Source organism: Macaca fascicularis, chromosome 18 (assembly GCF_037993035.2).
Source record: "Macaca fascicularis isolate 582-1 chromosome 18, T2T-MFA8v1.1".
Classification (NCBI taxonomy): Eukaryota; Metazoa; Chordata; class Mammalia; order Primates; family Cercopithecidae; genus Macaca; species Macaca fascicularis.
Window position 1 is genome coordinate 41,912,579 of NC_088392.1, and position 17,859 is coordinate 41,930,437.

Genomic DNA, 17,859 nt, shown 5'->3' on the forward strand with positions numbered 1-17,859 from the left:
GACTTACGGTTTATTTAGGGGAAAAATGAGGTAAAATATATATTTAAACCAAATTATAATGAAAATACAGCATATCACATATGTGGGATGTAGCTGAAAGAGTGCCTAATGGAAAATTTTATAGTTTTAAATAATCTGCTAGGAAAGAAAGTTACCTAAAAAGATAAAATAGTAAGTAGAAGGAAGAAATAATAAAAATAAAGAGTAGAAATCAGTGGCTAGTAGAGAAAGCCAAAAGCGGGTTCTTTGGAAAGATAAATGCTTATTAGACTGATCGAGAAAAAGACAGAGAGCCCACAATCACAAATGACCTATATTAGTACTGATGGAAGAATTGTCGTGGTAGGTCCTACAGACAGTAAAAATATTATAAGCAATTATTATAAACAATTTTATGCCATTAAATTTGATGACTAAATGTAATGATGAAATTTAGATTACCCCCAGCTGATGCATGAAGAAATACAAGATCTGGGTAGCCCTATAACAATGAAAGAAGTTGACTTCATAGTCAAAAACTTTCCTGCAAAGGAAACTTCAGGCCCACATGGTTTTACTGGTAAATGTAAGCATTTGTGCAACAAATATCATCAATCTTATAGACAGAATAAACTCAGAAAAATGCTGTTTTATGAGGTTCACATAACCCTGAAACCAAAACCTGACAAAGATGTGACTAAAAGAAAAGTTAAAGATTAATATATCGCTAACATACATGAGAAAAGAATACATCATAATTGAGTTCTATATATTCCAACAATGCAGGGTTAGTTTATAACTTTCAAAAATTAATCAGTGTGAGCCAGGCGCAGTGGCTCATACCTGTAATCCCAGCACTTTGGGAGGCCAAGGCAGGGGGATTGCTTTAAGCCTAGGAGTTCAAGACCAGCCTGGGCAACAAGGCAAGACCTCATTTCTATAGACAGATAAAATTACCCACCCAGGCATGGTGGCATGCCCCTGTGGTTTCAGCTACTCAGAGGCTGAGGCAGGAGGATCACTTGAGCCCAGGGGTTCAAGGCTGAAGTGAGCTATGATTGCACCAATGCACTCCAGCCTGCATGAGACATTGGGACCTTGTCCCATACCCTGCAAAAAAGAAAAATTAATCAGTCCAGATGCGATGGCTCATGCCTCTAATCCCAACACTTTGGGAGGCCAAGGCAGGAGGATTGCTTGAGAGTTAAGGAGTTTGAGACCAGCCTAGGCAGCATAAGACTCCATCTCCACTGCAAAAAAAAAAAAAAGTCAGGCATGGTAGTGCATTCCTATGGTTTCAATTATTTGGAAGGCTGAGGTGGGAGGATTACTTCGGCCTGGGAGGTTGAACCTGCAGTGAACAGTGATCACGCCACCACACTCCAGTTTGGGTGAAAAAGCAAGACCCTGTCTGGCAGAAACAAAACAAAACCAAAAACAAAGCAAAACTAGGTAATTCATTGCATTAACCAAGGAGGAAAACTGTAAGATCACCTCACTTGATCAAAAGCGTTTGACAAAATTCATCATCCATTCATGATAAGCACTTCCAGCAAATGAGAAACGAAGATACTTTCTCAGTCTGATAAAAGGTATTTAAGAAACACCAACAGCTAAGGATATACTTAATCATGAAATACTGTGTTTTCCCCCAAGAACAAGACAAGGATGTCTACTCTTGTGTCTTTATTATTTTAATAGAAGACCTAGCAAGTGCAGTGAGTCGGGAAAACAAAAGATAAAAGGTTTAAAGATCTGAAGGAATGTTTTAAAATTCTATTTGTAGATGACATGCTTATTTATTTATGAAATCCTAAGGAGTCTATAAATATAGCCGCCAAAGCAAATGAGTAAATTTAGCAAGGCTGCAAATTTATAGGTTCAGTGTCTAAAAATCAATTGTATTTTTGTTAATACTAGCAGCAGACAAATAGGGGTGTTAAGAAAATTCATGAATAGTAGCGTCAGTACTCAACTACTTAGGAATACATTAAACACACACACACACGACCTCTGCTTAAAATGTCAAAACCTTGCTGAGAGAAATTAAACAAATGAAGAGGGAGTTGTGATTCTCATTTGGCCAGGTATGCTCTTACCAGACTGACACTCCCTCAATAACAAACTGCACAAAATTCTAAAAATAACATGAAGTACTGGAGAATAAACAAAAATAGGCATGTTTTAGAGGGCATTGACACTTGGAAGAAGGAAATGGCGCAGGCGAATTTTCTGTTGTACAGCTTTTGTCCACGTAAAGTGTACAGGGTAGCTAAAATTCCAATACAAAACCAAGTCTTTCTGGCCTTGAAGCACCATAGGTAGGACTTGGGAGAATCACAGCTACTGGAGAGTGAGGAGTGAATATCAGCAAGGAGAGTTTCAGAAAGAGAGCCCTGGATTCTGCCTACAAACTTTGCCAAAATCACCTGCTGACCCCACATGTGTGCGGTAGACAGTACAGCCAAATAATCAGCCTGATTTGAATTGCTCCATGGCAGAGTTTGTGGTTTGAATACAACCAGGTTAATTTTCTGGTGAAACAAAAACGAAGACTTTTTGGAAGACAGTAACAGAACCTCTAACTTCCATCAGATAAAATTCACAGTGTGTCTAGCATACAATCCTAAATTACTTAACATACAAAGAACAAACAAAATGTGACCCTTTAACATGAGGAGACCAACCCCAGAAGACCTACAAGTTGGAATTACCATGCAGTAAACTGATCGATACCCTTGTGAATTGGAAAACACAGTAATAAGTTAGAGTACTTAAATTATGACTTCAAGAGTCACCTTGAAGCCATAGTAATCTGTACAGTGTGATACATAAAAACAAATAAGATAGCCCCAAATAGATAAACACTGTGTGCCTATTTGATTTTCAGCAAGGTTGCCAAAGCAACCCAGTAGGGAAAGGAAAGTCTTTCAACAAATAGTGCTGGAACAGCTGAATATCCATATGGAAGAATGAACATGACTCCACCTTATACTAGTGGAAAAAAAATTCTGGATAAATTGTAGTCCTAATTAAAGCTAAAACTATAAAGCAATAAAATATAGGAGAATATATTTGTGACTTGGGGGTAAACAGAATTGTTTAAAGTATGTAGAATGCAGTGACCATGAAAGCTGCAAAGTTAGACTCCATCAGTATACAAAGCATCTTATGAAAATCCATTGTTAAAAAATAAGTCAGAGTGGGAGAAAATATTTGCAAAACATTTCTGAAAGGATTGAATCTAGAATTTGTAAAGATTTCTGTAACTCAGTAATGGAAAGATAGCCTAATTTTAAAATGGACAGTAGTTGGCTACTTCACTGAAGATAAAGGTCCAGTAAAGAAGTGGAAAAGTGTGTAATATCAGTAGGCTTCAGGAAAATGAAAATTGAAACCATAGTGAAACACCACTGCACAATCATCAGACTACCTGTAATTAAAGACTGACCACACCAAATGTTGATGAGGCTTTGGAATAACCAGGAGCTCTCGTACGTTGAAAGAAGGAGGACTGTAAAATCATACTTCCGCTCTGGAAAAATATCTGGTGATTTATTGAAAAGCTAAACACGCATCTACCCACTGACTCAAGATTTTCACTTCTGGGTATTTACGCGAGAAAAAAGAAATCATATTTCTATAAAATGACATATACTTTCTTGAATATTCATGGCAACTTTATTCACAATAATTAAAACCTGGCAACAGGTCAGGTGTCCATCAGTGTAAGAATGACTAAACAAATTGTGCTTGTTCAAGTAATGGAAAACAACTACACACACACACATCATATACATTAACATGGATGAATCTCAAAATCATGCTGAGTCAAAAAAGCTAGACCCAAGTGAATATGTATCATATTCCATTCATAGACTTTCCAGAAGACACGACACCTGTGGTGAAAAGATCAGATTAGTGGTTGCCTCTGGGGATGGGGGCATGGATGCCAGACATTGAGAAAGGGACGTGGGTGATGATCTTGACAGGGTTGAGAAGTGTACAATCTATGCATCTGAGAAAACTCAAATGGTACCATTAAGATACGTGTCTCATGCTGTGTAAATTTCACCTAAAGAAAAAAGGAACCGCGAACTCTACTTATGTGCATTCTTAAGTGTCTAGATTTGTGGTATCTGCAACTTTTTTTTTTCTCTCTCTCAGACAGGGTCTAGCTCTGTCATCCAAGGTGGAGTGAGTGCAGTGGTGCAGTTTCACTGCAGCCTCCACCTGCTGGGCTCAAGCCTTGGCCTCCTGAGTACTAGGAGCACAGGTGTGCACCAGCACACCCAGCTAATATTTTGGATTTTTGGTAGAGATGGGGTTTGACCATGTTGTCCAGGCTGCCCAGGTACAACCTTATTTTTAATGTTCCAAAAAGTAAGAGATGGATAGAGAGGTTAAGTAGATAGATGACAGAGCAAAGGAAAACAAATCCAAATTGCAGAATCTAGCTGATGAATATGTAGGGTGCTTACGCATAACTTTAATGGATGCTTGAAATTTTTTGTAATACAGAACTCAGGAGAAGATGGAAAGCTTGTTCATGGAAGTATCTGAGAAGTTGGAGTAAATACTTGGAAACTGTTGAGTTTTTCTTTTCTGAGGTGTTCCTCTCCAAAAGTTTGCTTGATTCTTTTTTTTTTTTTTTTTTTTTTTAAAAAAAGATGGGATCTCACTGTTACCCAGGCTGGAGTGCAGTAGTGCGTCATAGCTCACTGTGGCCTGAAACTCCTGAACTCAAACCGTTGTCCTGCCTCAGCCTCCCAAGTAGCTGGGACCGCAGGCACTTGCCACCTTGCCTGGCTAATTGTAGAGATGGGGTCTCACTTTGTTGCCCAGGCTATTTGCTTGATTCTTAAGAACGTGTAGGGATCCAGCTCTACAGAGCTTTCTGCAAACTTTCGTGATAGAATTAGTTGTTAAAATTGTACTTACTATATGAGCATCAAAGACCTTGGAATAAAGCTATTCGTGACATATCTGGACATATTATTGGACTTAACTATGTTATTGATTAGGAAGACTTGGCATTAGTTTATTTTTTAAAATTCTGTTTTGTGTGTGTTCTTGTAAAATTAAACAAATGACAGTACCACAGCGTTGTGTGATGAGCTCTACTTAGAGCTGTGTACAGTTTGGGTATCTGGAATGTAGACATGTTCTGTTCTGATTTGAAACTTAGAATGAAACCCTGACATACTGGGATGCGCATTTGGTGACCCTGTTTTTGAATGGTTACTATTTCATTGCTACAAGATAAAATCGAAAAACATTTTCTACAGAGTGAAGGTTTAAGTCAGTTAAGGACCCTGTTAAACTGTCTCCAGATTTAATTACTGCCCAATTATGCCTTAATTATGAAGGAATGTGAGCACTTATCAGCTATTGTTGATGATTCAACCTTTTTGAAATAAATTTCTTACTATATTTCTTTTGTATTTTCAGTTTTTATTCAGGAATATCTCAGGTTTTCAAGAGATACAGTTTTTTGCATCTGTAATACAGCAACTTTAAAAATCATTTGCACCTACTTGTTTCTCAATCAGGATTGTTTACATTTTGCAAACAATATAGGGAAGAGACTGGATTCTGAGGCAAATAAAAGGCCATCATTCTTAATCATTGATTAAGAATTTAAATTTAATCAAAGTAGTCACATTGTTTTCAGTGATGTGATAAATAACATTTAAACATTTGTAGTTGAATACTACAGTCTATTTTGTGTCTTTCAATTATATTTGTAGTGAAGATAAAATACACAGCCACACATAGTACTTGTAATTATGGAGACTTAGAAAAATTATTACAGTGATTAACTCTTCATTCCTGAGCTGTTTAAACTTTTAGTCTTAAGTCACATATAAAAATGAAAGGATTATTTTCAGTAGAAATAATTATGGATGCATAGTTACAGATTATTCCCCTAGAAGTCTGTATTGAACGAGCTGGAACCTCAGGAAAGTTCCTTTTGTTGATAATATTCTGCTAATTAATTTTACTGAGTGTTCAGCATGCTTTAATCTTACCAAGGTGACAACTTAGGTTGTTACCCCTTTTGATTTCTTAAAAAAAAAAAAAAACAAAAAAAACACTGTTTAGGCAAGAAGATCATGAAAAATAACAAATGAGTAAAACAGTGGGGTTTATTACTTTCGATATTGATTGTCTAACTGCAGCACTAAATCTTACAGATATGGTAGGAACAGTAAAACTGGTTTAAAGGGTTACGAGATTCTGTGATACGAGTGTTTTCTTCAGCTTCTCACTGCTTCTCTTTTCTTTCTCCATAACAAGGATGTGAATAAATATCTATATCCTTAATGCAAAAAAGTAGTATATTAATTGACACAAACATGTAATATCTGGATGATTGGAACAAAGTGCAAAATGTTAATTTAGATGTGTATATATGTAGGCAAGTGTGTACTTTGTAAATTGTACACTAGATATTAAATTTTAACTTCAGTTTTCAAAAGTTAGCTTATTCTTAGATGAAGAAAATCTTTGTTTTACTGAAATACTTACTGTAAAAGTTGTTACTAGGGAAATTTGATAAGGATTTCTATCAGGTTTACTACCAAGTCATCCTGTTAGTTTAGTGATTAATATACTGTATGCCAACAAATGTAGTTGCTATTTTAGTTTATTTATGACTTTAATAGCTGTTTTACCTCTCCTCCCCACATCTTTTTCATTCAAGCTGAATATATAAGCAAGAACATTACACAGTTGTTGGGGGATAATCTGTTTTTAGGAAACTGTTCAATGCAAAGAACTTTGGGACTTTGCATGAGATACTAATATACGTATGATTGTTCATTTGCATATTAATGCAGGGACATCATTGTAGTTAATGGTCTGTTACATCTTATTTCAACATATTGTAATATTTCACATTAATTTGTTAGTAAGCAATATCAAATTTGTTCAGGCAGAATTTATGAGACCAATTTTTGCTGATATTTTTCAGTACATAAGAGTTTTAAGAATATTCTGACGTTAGATGGTCAAATAAGCTTAGGAAATGTTGAGCCAATGTGTTTGGGATATTGCTATCATTGTTATAACTTAATAATCTCTTTAGGTTATATTGTTGATTTCACATAGCAAGTAGTCTTAGTTTAACATTTTCAGACCTGTTTTCTATCCTTAGTACTTTGTAAACAGCCTGATGTTGTACAGGTTTATGTTTTTCACATTTGAGTAATGTACAGACATTTCTTGTGGACTTCCTTTAATATTAAATGTATAGAAACGTACTTGAATGCAAACATACGCTAACCGAAAGACAAATTTATACTCCGTTATATAACCCACAATCTTCCAATTAACATCAGTTTAATAGGTGATGGATACTAGTTTTACACAACTTGCAGGTTACTTTGAGGTCGATAATCCATTTTGTCTTACACAGTACTTGATATAAAGTAGCTAGCCTATGAAGATAATTGTCATCAAATATTTGTAAGATGCACATTTTTTTCACTTTGAGATGCCCCTTATAAATAAAATTGAAAGAGGATTTTCAAGTGTTACACAAATAATGTTGCATTTTAAAGTAGATAATCTTAGATTAGTGAAAGTTATTGAATGTATAAAAGGCTTTTTATATAGTTGTTACAATCAGTGCTAGTTCTCTAAAATTTTTCCTGCATTTGTTTTTTTTAATATTTTTTTAGAAACTGGCCATACCTGCAAGTTATAACTTACACTTTTTATTAACAAAATGAAAACCTGGGAGATACAGTTTTTCACCAGTGTTATTTAGAATGTTATAATTTAATGTGACTAGGAATATTATAATCCACTTTTTGTACTATGAAAATACCAGTTGGGTCATCAAATATGTTGTTTGCTGGGTTTGGTACACAAAGGCCTTTGAGATCTCAGGGTGTTGCGGGGAAATACATTGTGGTTAGACAGAATCTTTAAGGAAGAGTGGGTGATTAAAACTGCCTGATTAAAACCTACCAAAAGGCATCTTAAAAATTGACCTGGTTTGCTAGACATATTAAAGAATTAGTAGTAAAGTTAAAAGGTGGCTAGGAAGGGGCAGTTAACATAAATGCACATGGAAGAAAATTGGTACCAAAGGTTCATGTGAGACAGAAAGGACATTGTGTGAGAAAAGAATGATCAGGGCTCAGGCTGGCATGTTACTATTTGTCTGTTGTTATAATGCCCAAACTGTGCTTTAGATGATGCAGTATAGGAAGTAATGTGCCTCTGATGTTTTAGAACCGTATCTTTTTATAGAAGTGTCGGGAAGATGTTGATTTGCATTTAATTCTCTGGCAATATTTTCTTGTTTTATTTTTACAATTTTGGTGAAAGGCAGTGCATTCACATGGCTCAAAAATACGTATGTTTATGTATGTATATACACCTACAAGCATGCATATACACAAACATACATTGGAACCTCTCCCCACTCTGTCTGCACCTCACGTAACTACTGTTCATGATGTATGTGTGTCTTTATGCATATATTAGCGAGTAATTACAGATCTTTTTACCTGTCCTTTTTTAATACAGGAAGTAGCATGTTTTAGACCTTTCCATATCAATTCATAGGGTGCCTTCATCATATGCTAAATTGTCCTATGAATTTTTTGTTGGGACTTTTTCTGTTTTGGTTTTTACTTTTCTTTGTGTTCTTCTGTGTTTTTCCTTTTTCAGGTAAAATTTTCACATGGTGAAGTGCACAAATTATATATTCGATTTACTTAGATTCAGCAAATGCATATACCAGTGTTTTAAGATAAAGAACGTTTCAATCATCCAGAAAGTTCTTTCATACTCTTTCCTAGTGGTTCTTCTGGAAACAACCACTGTTTGAAATTTTTCACTTTGAATTTGTTTTGCCACTTCTAGAACTTCATGTAAGTGGAATCATTCAGTGTAGATACTTTACTGTTCAGCTTCTTTTGATCACTATATTCCCAAGATTCATCCATGGGTCAGTAATTCTTTTTCAAGATTGTTTTGCTACTCAGGATCCTTAGTATTTCCATATGCATTTTAGATCAGCTTGTCAGTTGCTACAAAAATATTTTTGCTGAAACGGTGACTGTAATAGATATAAAACAAATCGGCAACAATTCATTAGGGAATGAGGGCAGATGGACATCTTAATATTGACTCATCTGTGAATATGCTGTATCTCTATATACTTAGCTTTTAAAAAGTATCTTTGAGCAAAGTTGAGTTTGGGCAGAGTTCACAGTCACATTTTGATGTTTTTCCCTTGTGCCTCTTTCTTTACAGGGTATCTTCCTTCTTTTTTCAAACTCTCTGGCAGCCCCAAATGTGTCCTCTGATTCTAGGTCAGTAAAACTGCAGTTTTCTAAAAACAAACCCCCTGCAGTGTTCTGTTTGAATTCTAGTTGCCCTGCCTAGCTGTGACTGGGGAGTGCCCTTGGGTACACAGCCACAGAAATGCAGCTCTCATCCAGTACAGTTTGCAGCTTTAACGGGTGGACCTCTCTACAGCTTTTGTCTGTTTTTGATCTGTCTCCACTGTTTTCAAATAGTTGATTATTATATTTTGTTCAGAGTTTATCATTGTTATCTGAAGGAAAGTTAGCCTAATTGAGGCTGCTCTGCCATTACTGGAAGTAGAACCTCCATTCTGTTTTGTGTATTCTTTTACTAATTGCATACTGTTTTAATTATTGAGAATTTGTAATGTGCTTCAGAATCTGGTAGGACAAGTCTTTTCTTTGTTAGAATTTTTCTGGTCATACTTATTTATTTTGGCTTATTATAGTATTTGGACTAATACCTGGATTTTTAAAGCATTTATTTTTATTGAGATTGCATCAAATATATAAATTTGGTAGAATTAATACCTCTATGATGGTATCTTCCTGTGTAGGGTCATATGTTTTTCTTTTTGCTCAGTGCACTTTTGTGTTCTTTAGTTATGTTTAAAATGTTTCTTTGTGTAGTTTGACAATTATAATTACATTTATCTAGATGCTGCTTTATACAACTCTCACTATCTAAGGGGGATTGGTTCTAGGATTTTTCACTCATACCAGAATTAGTGGATGCTCAAGTCTCTGATATAAAAATAGCATTGTAAGGCTGGGCATGTTGACTCACTTCTGTAATCCCACACTTTGAGAGGCTGAGGTGGAAGGATCACTTGAGCCCAGGACTTCAAGACCATCCCTGGTATCACAGTGAGACTTTGTCTCTACAAAAAGTGTTAAGATTAGCCAACTGTGGTGACACACGCCTAAGTCCCAGCTACTCAGGAGGCTGAGGCGGGAGAACTACTTGAGGCTGGGAGGTCAAGGCTGCAGTAAGCCTTATTTTAAAAATAAAATGGCATTGTATTTGCGTATAACCTACACGTATTTTCTCATACTTTAAATCAGCTGTTCCCAACTGTTTTGGCACCAGAAGCCAGATTCATGAAAGACAATTTTTCCACCGTGGCGGTGTGGCAGTGGTTTTGGGATAAAGCCATTCCATCTCAGATCAGCAGGCATTAGTTAGATTCTCTTAAGGAGTGCCCAACCTAAAGCCCTCGCATGTGTATTTCACAATAGGGTTCTCATTCCTATGAGAATCTAATGCCACTGCTGATCTTCCAGGAGGCAGAGCTCAGGTGGTAACGGTCTCTCCTTTGCTGCTCACTTCCTGCTGTGCATCCTGGTTCCTAACAGGCCGTGAACCGGTATCAGTCTGTGGCCTCTGAGACTCCTGCTTTAAGTCATCTCTATATTATGCATAATATGTAATACAATATAAATGCTGTATAAATAGTTGTTGTACCATATAGTTTTTAAATTTTGTATTTTTCAATTGTATTTTTTTTTAGTTTTTAAAATTTATTTTTGTTACTTTTTGATCCGCAGTTGGTTGAATCCAAGGATGTGGAACCCTTGGATACAGAGGGCTCTATGTTTTATCATAAATTGGTTTATTTTAAAAAATATTTTTTATTATGTAAACAGGTAATGATTTTACTAGCTAGATGCAAATTTGATATTTTAAAATAAACCTTTTTTTTTGTTAGGCATGATAATGATGGAACTGAGGCTTAAATATATCCTATGGCAGCAGTTGGAAAGTGACCAAATTAGGGTTGGGGTCTAGATCTGCCTGCCTCTAGATTGATTGCAAGTTCTTAACAATTACTGTTTATTCTTCTCTGATTCCTTTCAAGGATTAAATAAAGTACAAATTAAACTTCATGCTCTATTTTAGATTCTGGTTCTCATGTCAGTCCCAGAATAACTGGAGTGAAATGTTCTGATAGCAGAGCAGAATAGCCTCTTGCACTACACTTTTGTTAATTATTTTCAAAGAAGAGTCTGCTGTATACCATTTCTTTCATAAACTGAGACTTGCAAGTCTGTAGAATTTAGGTGATTCTATTGTGATTTAAACTACATTGTGCTATATGTTTCCAATAGATATTTGACAAATATCTTTTAAATAAACCATTAATGTCATGGTTTTTAAATCAGTATATCATTGGAAAAAAGGAAAAGGTCTAAGCCTTAATTTACCTGGCTTTTTCTGACTTTTATAGTCTGGTAAATTTTGCAGCCTGAAAAAGCAAGAGAATCTGTAAAATACTTCAATGAGGTGCTGGAAAATTTCTGAACAGGTTTTATTGTGAACTGTCCAGTCACTGTAGCCCCCAAAGCAGGGCATGACGTGTTCCTGCAGCCTGATAGCTATGTGACAGCACCTGTAGCACTAAAGCCAAGGATACCAGGTGGTTCTGTTGCCTGGCCACAGGAAGCCAGCATTTCTCACCATTGCCCTTTGAACTGTTGATCCAGTTAAGCTCACTAACAATGTGTAAATTTGAAATTTAATCAATTGCTTGGTTTATCTTCAAAAGATGTTTTGAAATACTTCTTTCTCCGCATTGAGGTTTTGATGATTTTGTAATATGTGAGAAATGGACTTTTCAGAAAAGTACAACTTAGTACTTGAGACACTGGCTGTCAAAGTTCCATTCCAGAACTTCCTTTTAAATTCTCTTTCCCTTCTCCCACTGACCAGAAGTTACTTCGAAATGAAGTAGAGGTAGGGAAAAAGGGAGAATTAACTCTGAGCTGTCCATATTCTCGAGGGAAATGTGGGAGAAAAATTTTAAGGTGGTATACTAAATTAGAATGACTTCAAAGTCTATTTCTTTGTTTATTCTAGAGATAAGAGAGCAACATAATTTTCAGTGAAACTTAAAAGTATCATGACCAAATAACCTGAAAATCTTAACTGTGAATGTATGTCTATTTTTATGGGGATTTTTTTCTATATTAAAATCAGATGACATCTGTTTTTAGATATTTTTTTTAAAAATTGGATTATAAAATGAAGCACTGTTAGTAAAGCTGATGGCAGAGGTTTTAGATCTTTTGAATAGAGGAAAGTGGTAAGGGCATTATAGGTATGATTCATTGAGCTAGAGGGCATTGGTGTTCACATTTTAGAAACATAATCATGACTTATCTGGAGTCACATGTTCCATTTTATTGGCTTCCTTCATATAGAAAATATAGTAACCAGCACTACATGCCTGTGAAAAAGTGAAGCAATTGTATATTTTCTGGGTGAAGGAAGTATTCTGTACATTCTCCATGTTTTACATCATGGTATTTTGAATAACCATGCTTCCATGTTCACATCAATTTTTTGTTTTTCAATTTATGCACAGCACTTGCTCTGAAATTTGGGGACTGAGTACACCAAATACGATAGATCAGTGGGATACAACAGGCCTTTACAGCTTCTCTGAACAAACCAGGTGAATATTCTGCCCTCTGTTGAATCCTAGAGATCTTGTGGGAGGGGGGTATATTTTGAAAGACCTATATGGGGTTGCTTAGTGTAATTTTGCCTAGGATGTTTCCTTAATGTAAAATAAGGCATAGCATTTAAAATATCTGCTTGCCAGTATAAAAAATATATTAAATGTTTCAGCTGATGTTTTAATCAATGCAATTCTAGTTTGAATCTTCTTTAAATTGCTGTATCCCCTAAAGAATAAGAATTTTGATAACTATATATATATTTTAGCTTGAGATCAGATTATAATCTGTTGTTGGCCTAATTTTTAAGTAGATACATGATCAGTTTTGCTAAATTTCTTGTTACCAAAATCTCATCTTTATACTAATAAATACATATTTAATGAACCCCTTTTATTACAATTAACAGTAGGTTAACTCATTTTTATGTTACTTTTTAAAATCACTTCATTCTCTTTTTTGCGTATATGGTATTTGTTCATTTCATCTCATCATATTCATCACCATCCACATTTATTTGTGAACTACATATATATACCTCAGTTCTCAAAACAGTCACAACTGGGTAATGAGTTGTAGTAGTCTGAGGAAGTTACTATCACATCATTGTTGGTATTTATCATTCTTCACACTAGTTCCTTTTTTGACTATTCAGTCACCTCCAGAATTAATACCCTTAGAAGCATCTCCAAAATGAGTTTGATTTTCTAAACATAGAAGTTAACGAAGTTTTTCAAGTGTAACTGCATAAACTCTATTTTTTTAAAAAATCAGTTTTTCCCAAGTAGTTAGCCTTTCATTGGCATTTGAGTCATTTATGTGACGTATTTATGACAAACATCTGCTAGTGCTGCTGCATACTTTTATCAGATCCATTAAATAGTACATTTTTCTTCTTGATTCTCACTAAAACTAACTAAATGGCTGTCATTCTTTTCTTTATGCTTTTGCTGTACTAATTTAGCCCATTCGACTACACTTTTTTTTTTTTTTTAAAGTTCCCTCCTTTGTTTTCCCCTTGCTTCCCGATAGGTCTCTTGATGGTCGTCTCCAGGTATCCCATCGAAAAGGATTGCCACATGTTATATATTGCCGATTATGGCGCTGGCCTGACCTTCACAGTCATCATGAACTCAAGGCAATTGAAAACTGCGAATATGCTTTTAATCTTAAAAAGGATGAAGTATGTGTAAACCCTTACCACTATCAGAGAGTTGAGACACCAGGTAGGAACAATGCAAGTTTTTTTCTTGGTTTTGAGTTAAATGCCTGAACTTAAGTATATTTAAGTAATCTTGTGACCCAGGAAAATTTTAGTGTAAATTCTAATAAATTACCTTAAATTGTGCATATTATTTGGTGGTAATTAAAATTTTTTTTATTTTTAAAAATTTTTAATGGGAAAACGTATCTTGGAAAGATGTGTCTGTTTCTTGGAGTAGCATGTGATTTGGCATGAAAGTGCATATCCAGGAAATCCTGTAGATTGGCAGTCTGCTTAGAGCTGTGCTGATGTGCCTCTACATGTCCCTGCTGCAGTAACTTATTTTCAAGCATTTTGCACTTGGAGTGCTTTTAGAAGTACTTTAATGACATCATTTGTATATACGCTGTTTAGTAAAGCTTGTAATAAGGCTTCATTTAGTTAGCTGTCTACCTGAAACTATTAAAAAATATAGCAGTAGCTGTATTTTTGGAAATTTTTCTATATCTGATTGTACAGATAAAGACAATGTTAATTTTTCCAATGGGGATTTATGAACTTTTATGGTAATATATTACCAGGATCACATTGTTTCCAAAAGTTTGAGATAAATTAGAACTTGGAAATTTGGATAATAGACTACATAAGTTAAAGCCGTAATCAGATTTGTCAGACCCTAACTTTAAAAATTAAGCTGCAACTTCTCTTCTTCTTGTTGAAACTTTAAAAAAGGTTCCCCCACTCCCCTTTGCTCTTTGCCATAACTAGGCTTTCTTGAACTTTTTCAGTTTTGCCTCCAGTATTAGTGCCCCGACACACTGAGATCCTAACAGAACTTCCGCCTCTGGATGACTATACTCACTCCATTCCAGAAAACACTAACTTCCCAGCAGGAATTGAGCCACAGAGTAATTATATTCCAGGTATGTTTGACTTCTGAATCTTCTAAAACTTGGATAGATACAAATGTTGTTCATAAGCATTGAAGTATTAGTGAATTGTGGTTTCACTTTTTTAAAAATGCTTTTGAGTTTTTAATAGAAAAATCGGATTTGTTGGGTGATTATTTTGTGAAATGTATAAGCCTAGTACATTAAACTTGTTTGGAGAAGAGTTTTACTTTATATTTCATTTTCTTTTGCAGTGACTTTAATCAAAGTACTGTGAGAAGCAGAAAAGAAAAGATCTTAGTAAGTTTATCTTAGTTGTTGAAGCTAAGCGAGATGCAGAATGTAAGCAAAACAAATGATGTAGGAAAAAAGTACCCCTGAAACACATGTAACTGAAAATTCACCCAGTGATCACTTTTTCTTAGGTAACTTGGTAATATTTAACAGAAATGTAACATTTCTGTAAGAAATATAATACTTAGTTCTGTAGACGTAGCAGCACTTACATATTATACTGAACATCAGAAAACCTCTTTTCATTATGTTTCGTCTGCATCTTAGTGATTCCTGATGAAAAATGAATTCAGCTACATGGTTCTCAAATTTTGTTCTGATGTATTGTGTGATTCAGTAATACTCCACGATACGATATCTGGCCTTTCTGTTTTTTATGGTTTTTTTTTTGGAGAACGACTAATATTTTGTTACTTTTCTTGTATGTTTTCCTTTTTGTTTTGTTTGATTGATTTTTCTCCCTAGCAGAAACAGCATGATGTTAGGATGAGGATTAGATTAAGCTATCGTGTCTTGATTTCTTTCTTCCTTTTGTAATATTCTTCTATTCCACTCTTATTTTATACACTAAAAATATGTAAGGAACTTAAGAGCATTTACAAAATTTTTAAAATACAGTTTTAATACATTTAAACAATTATTTCTTTCATGTATCCATCATGGAAATAATGCTTATGCATTGAAGATAATTTTTTTTTCTTTTCTTTTTTTTTTTTTTTTTTTGAGACGGAGTCTCGCTCTGTTACCCAGGCTGGAGTGCAGTGGCCGGATCTCAGCTCACTGCAAGCTCCGCCTCCCGGGTTCATGCCATTCTCCTGCCTCAGCCTCCTGAGTAGCTGGGACTACAGGCGCCCACCACCTCACCCAGCTCGTTTTTTGTATTTTTTTAGTAGAGACGGGGTTTCACTATGTTAGCCAGGATGGTCTTGATCTCCTGACCTCGTGATCCGCCCGTCTCGGCCTCCCAAAGTGCTGGGATTACAGGCTTGAGCCACCGCGCCCGGCCGCATTGAAGATAATTTTTAAAATGTAAGGAAGAAAAAAAGAAAGATAAGAAAAGATAACTAAGAAAGATAAGTTTTTTTTTTTAATAGCTAGTTTTACAGATGGGAAGTGGTTTTTGATTGTTTTAGTTTGATTACTGTTTTATTCCAGAAGAGGATTTAAAGCTGCTTTTTGGGTTGCTAGGAAATACAAACTTACTGAAGTTAAGAGAGGGAGAAGGTGGGGTATAGTGTGATATACTAGGATGAGGGAAAACGTGGGACTATGAAACAGGGCAGTTGCCAGGTAGGAAAGGGAGTGGAGTTTAGTGAACGTTGGTGTGGGGAAAGGGAGGCATTTTAAGTCGTTAGTGTGGAGATTACCGTTTTTCAGCCAACAGTACTAACCTTAGGTATAAGCATGCAGTCTTACAGCATGCATATCCAGTAATTATTTGGAAGGATATTCACCAAAATGTTTAGTGGCTTTCACTCGTGAAGATGTTTGGGCTCATTTTTCCTGTCTTTTTTATTCTTTTAATTATTTAGATTTGAGTATTTTATAAAGTAGAAAATCAGAAGTGGATTATACCCATTTGCTTTTCTGGACAGTGGGGCTTTATCCAGTTTCAAGCAACAGCAAAACCAAAGGATTCATGTTTTATTCCACTTAAAATACATTTTAACGTTTTCTCAAAAATGCTAATAGCTTTATTATTTATTACAATGGAAAAAGTGCAGTAAGATAACGTATTTTAAGGTTCAGCATTTCTTTCTGATTAGATCTTTCAGATACTGGTTAAACTCAAAAAGCTTAGCACCATTTAACTTTATTAGCTTTAACTTTTAAAATATACGTAATGATATATACACTTATTTTTATGTTCTTTATTGTTTGCATATATGAAGCTAGTTTATTCTTAGAATTTTTGTATTAAAAATTTTGGGGTACTGACACTTAAATGAAAAGTTTGATACTTAAAGTTTGTGGTTAGCTTATTGAATAGATATTGTAAAAGGTTATTGAAGGAGACCCTTAACCTGTATCTTCCCTCTCTCCTTTTTTTTTTGTTTTTTGTTTTTTGTTTTTTGTTTTTTGAGATGGAGTTTCGCTCCTTGCCCAGGCCAGAGTACAATGGTGTGATCTCAGCTCAACACAACCTCCACCTCCTGGGTTCAATGATTCTCCTGCCTCAGCCTCCCTAGTAACTGGGATTACAGGCATGCGCCACCACACCCGGCTAATAGTGTATTTTCTTTTTTTTTTTTTTTTTTTTAGTAGAGACGGGTTTCTCCATGTTGGTCAGGCTGGTCTCGAACTCCCGACCTCAGGTGATCCGCCTACTTCGGCCTCCCAAAGTGCTGGGATTACAGGTGTGAACCATGGTGCCTGGCCTCTGTCTTTTGATAATTTTAAAATTCTGTTTGGATATGTGTCTGTGTTATCTTGAGTTGCTCAGAAGTGTTCAGCAGTGTAAATGTTGAACTGATGAAACTCTTTTGAACTTATTTTTCCTCCTTGGAATTACAGTTGATGTAATTGTATACATGTTTTTATTTTACATGCAGTGTTTTCAGCTATTCAGATGCCTTTCTGAATATAAATGTTTTATTCAGACAACATGGTGGAAATAACATGTTAGAATCCTAAAGTTTATTTTCGGGGAGCATTTTACCTCTTTATACAGTAGTCTATATTTGAATTGAATTTTTTGCTTCAAACA

The 17,859-nt window shown here is 35.2% G+C and overlaps 1 protein-coding gene across 5 annotated transcripts in view; it reads left to right on the forward strand.

The window, feature by feature from the left end:
* The window catches only part of SMAD2 (SMAD family member 2), an 88,970-nt gene that overhangs the window by 47,801 nt on the left and 23,310 nt on the right, over positions 1-17,859 (forward strand). For 2 of the 5 annotated variants that reach the window (XM_065533861.2, XM_045377859.3), the window contains 3 exons: positions 12,671-12,760; positions 13,797-13,990; positions 14,757-14,891. In XM_065533861.2, coding sequence (XP_065389933.1) covers positions 12,671-12,760; positions 13,797-13,990; positions 14,757-14,891 — 419 coding nt within the window. Of the gene's footprint in view, positions 1-9,252; positions 9,312-12,670; positions 12,761-13,796; positions 13,991-14,756; positions 14,892-17,859 lie in introns of all 5 variants that reach the window. The other 3 variants (XM_065533863.2, XM_074022341.1, XM_074022342.1) reach the window with 2 other exon arrangements.